We start from the raw sequence: 932 nt of genomic DNA, 5'->3' as shown, positions 1-932 counted from the left end.
ATGAATACAACAATGACTTACTGTCCTCCAAATATAACTTTCACCGATATTTGGGTGAACCATGGAATGTCTAAGTGTTTCATGGATACTATTTGTATTACTGTTATTTCTTCATATTTATTAATTTTTGGTACAATTCAACTTTGGATGTATCATAAGTATGGAACAAGAAGTACTGCAGTTTTGATGCCTAAAAGTAAATTGTATATTGTACAAAAAATCTTCCTTTACTTTGTTCCAATACTTAGTGTAATAAGAATAATTCTACAAGGGACAGTTTTTGATGATAAGAAAATTTATGGTTACATGGTAAAAATTTCATATTATACAGTACATATAGTAATATTTTTTAATTTTGGTATTCAAGTTATTTTAATATTTTCAGATTCTTACAACAGTATTAACAGTAATTGTTTATCCATATTCTGCATACATAATAAAAGTAGAAAGGCATAAATTATTACCAAGTGTGCCACCACAGGGACATGGAATGGTATTATTAGGTTTCTGGACTATGGCATTAATTGCAGAAAATCTTGCTTTTGTTAACATTGCAAACTTTGAATGGTGGTTTCATTTAAACACGTAAGCTTAAAATCAATATCTTTTTTGCATAAAGAAGAATTTATTTCTGTTTGCAGTATTTAGTACTCATGTGTATGTGTGCTATTTACAGATTAACAGATCAGATTGAGATGGCACTGTTCATTCTACGTTATGTCAGTAACCTTAGCATTTTTGCTCTAGGACTCAAAGCTCCAGGAATAACTGGCAATACTGACTCAGAGTACCATACTCTCAACAGTGGTCCACGGCCAAGATATTATCAAGATGTAAGCCATGAAAGTATTATTATATAACATAATTTCAATCATTTTTAATTAAGATAGATCTTATAGTCATTGTTGCATGTAGACTAAATGTTCAAAACA

The 932-nt window shown here is 29.7% G+C and overlaps 1 protein-coding gene across 1 annotated transcript in view; it reads left to right on the top strand.

The window, feature by feature from the left end:
* LOC108578844 (ATP-binding cassette sub-family B member 6, mitochondrial) overlaps nt 1-932 on the top strand; it is a 3,276-nt gene continuing 2,344 nt past the window's right edge. The window contains 3 exon segments of the mRNA XM_017942250.1: nt 1-309; nt 386-585; nt 677-833. Of these exon segments, the coding sequence (XP_017797739.1) occupies nt 1-309; nt 386-585; nt 677-833 (666 nt within the window).

This window comes from Habropoda laboriosa, unplaced genomic scaffold (assembly GCF_001263275.1).
Source record: "Habropoda laboriosa isolate 0110345459 unplaced genomic scaffold, ASM126327v1 scaffold62, whole genome shotgun sequence".
NCBI classification, from domain to species: Eukaryota; Metazoa; Arthropoda; class Insecta; order Hymenoptera; family Apidae; genus Habropoda; species Habropoda laboriosa.
Note: the sequence above shows the minus strand (reverse complement) of the source record. Positions and strands in the feature narration are given on the sequence as shown.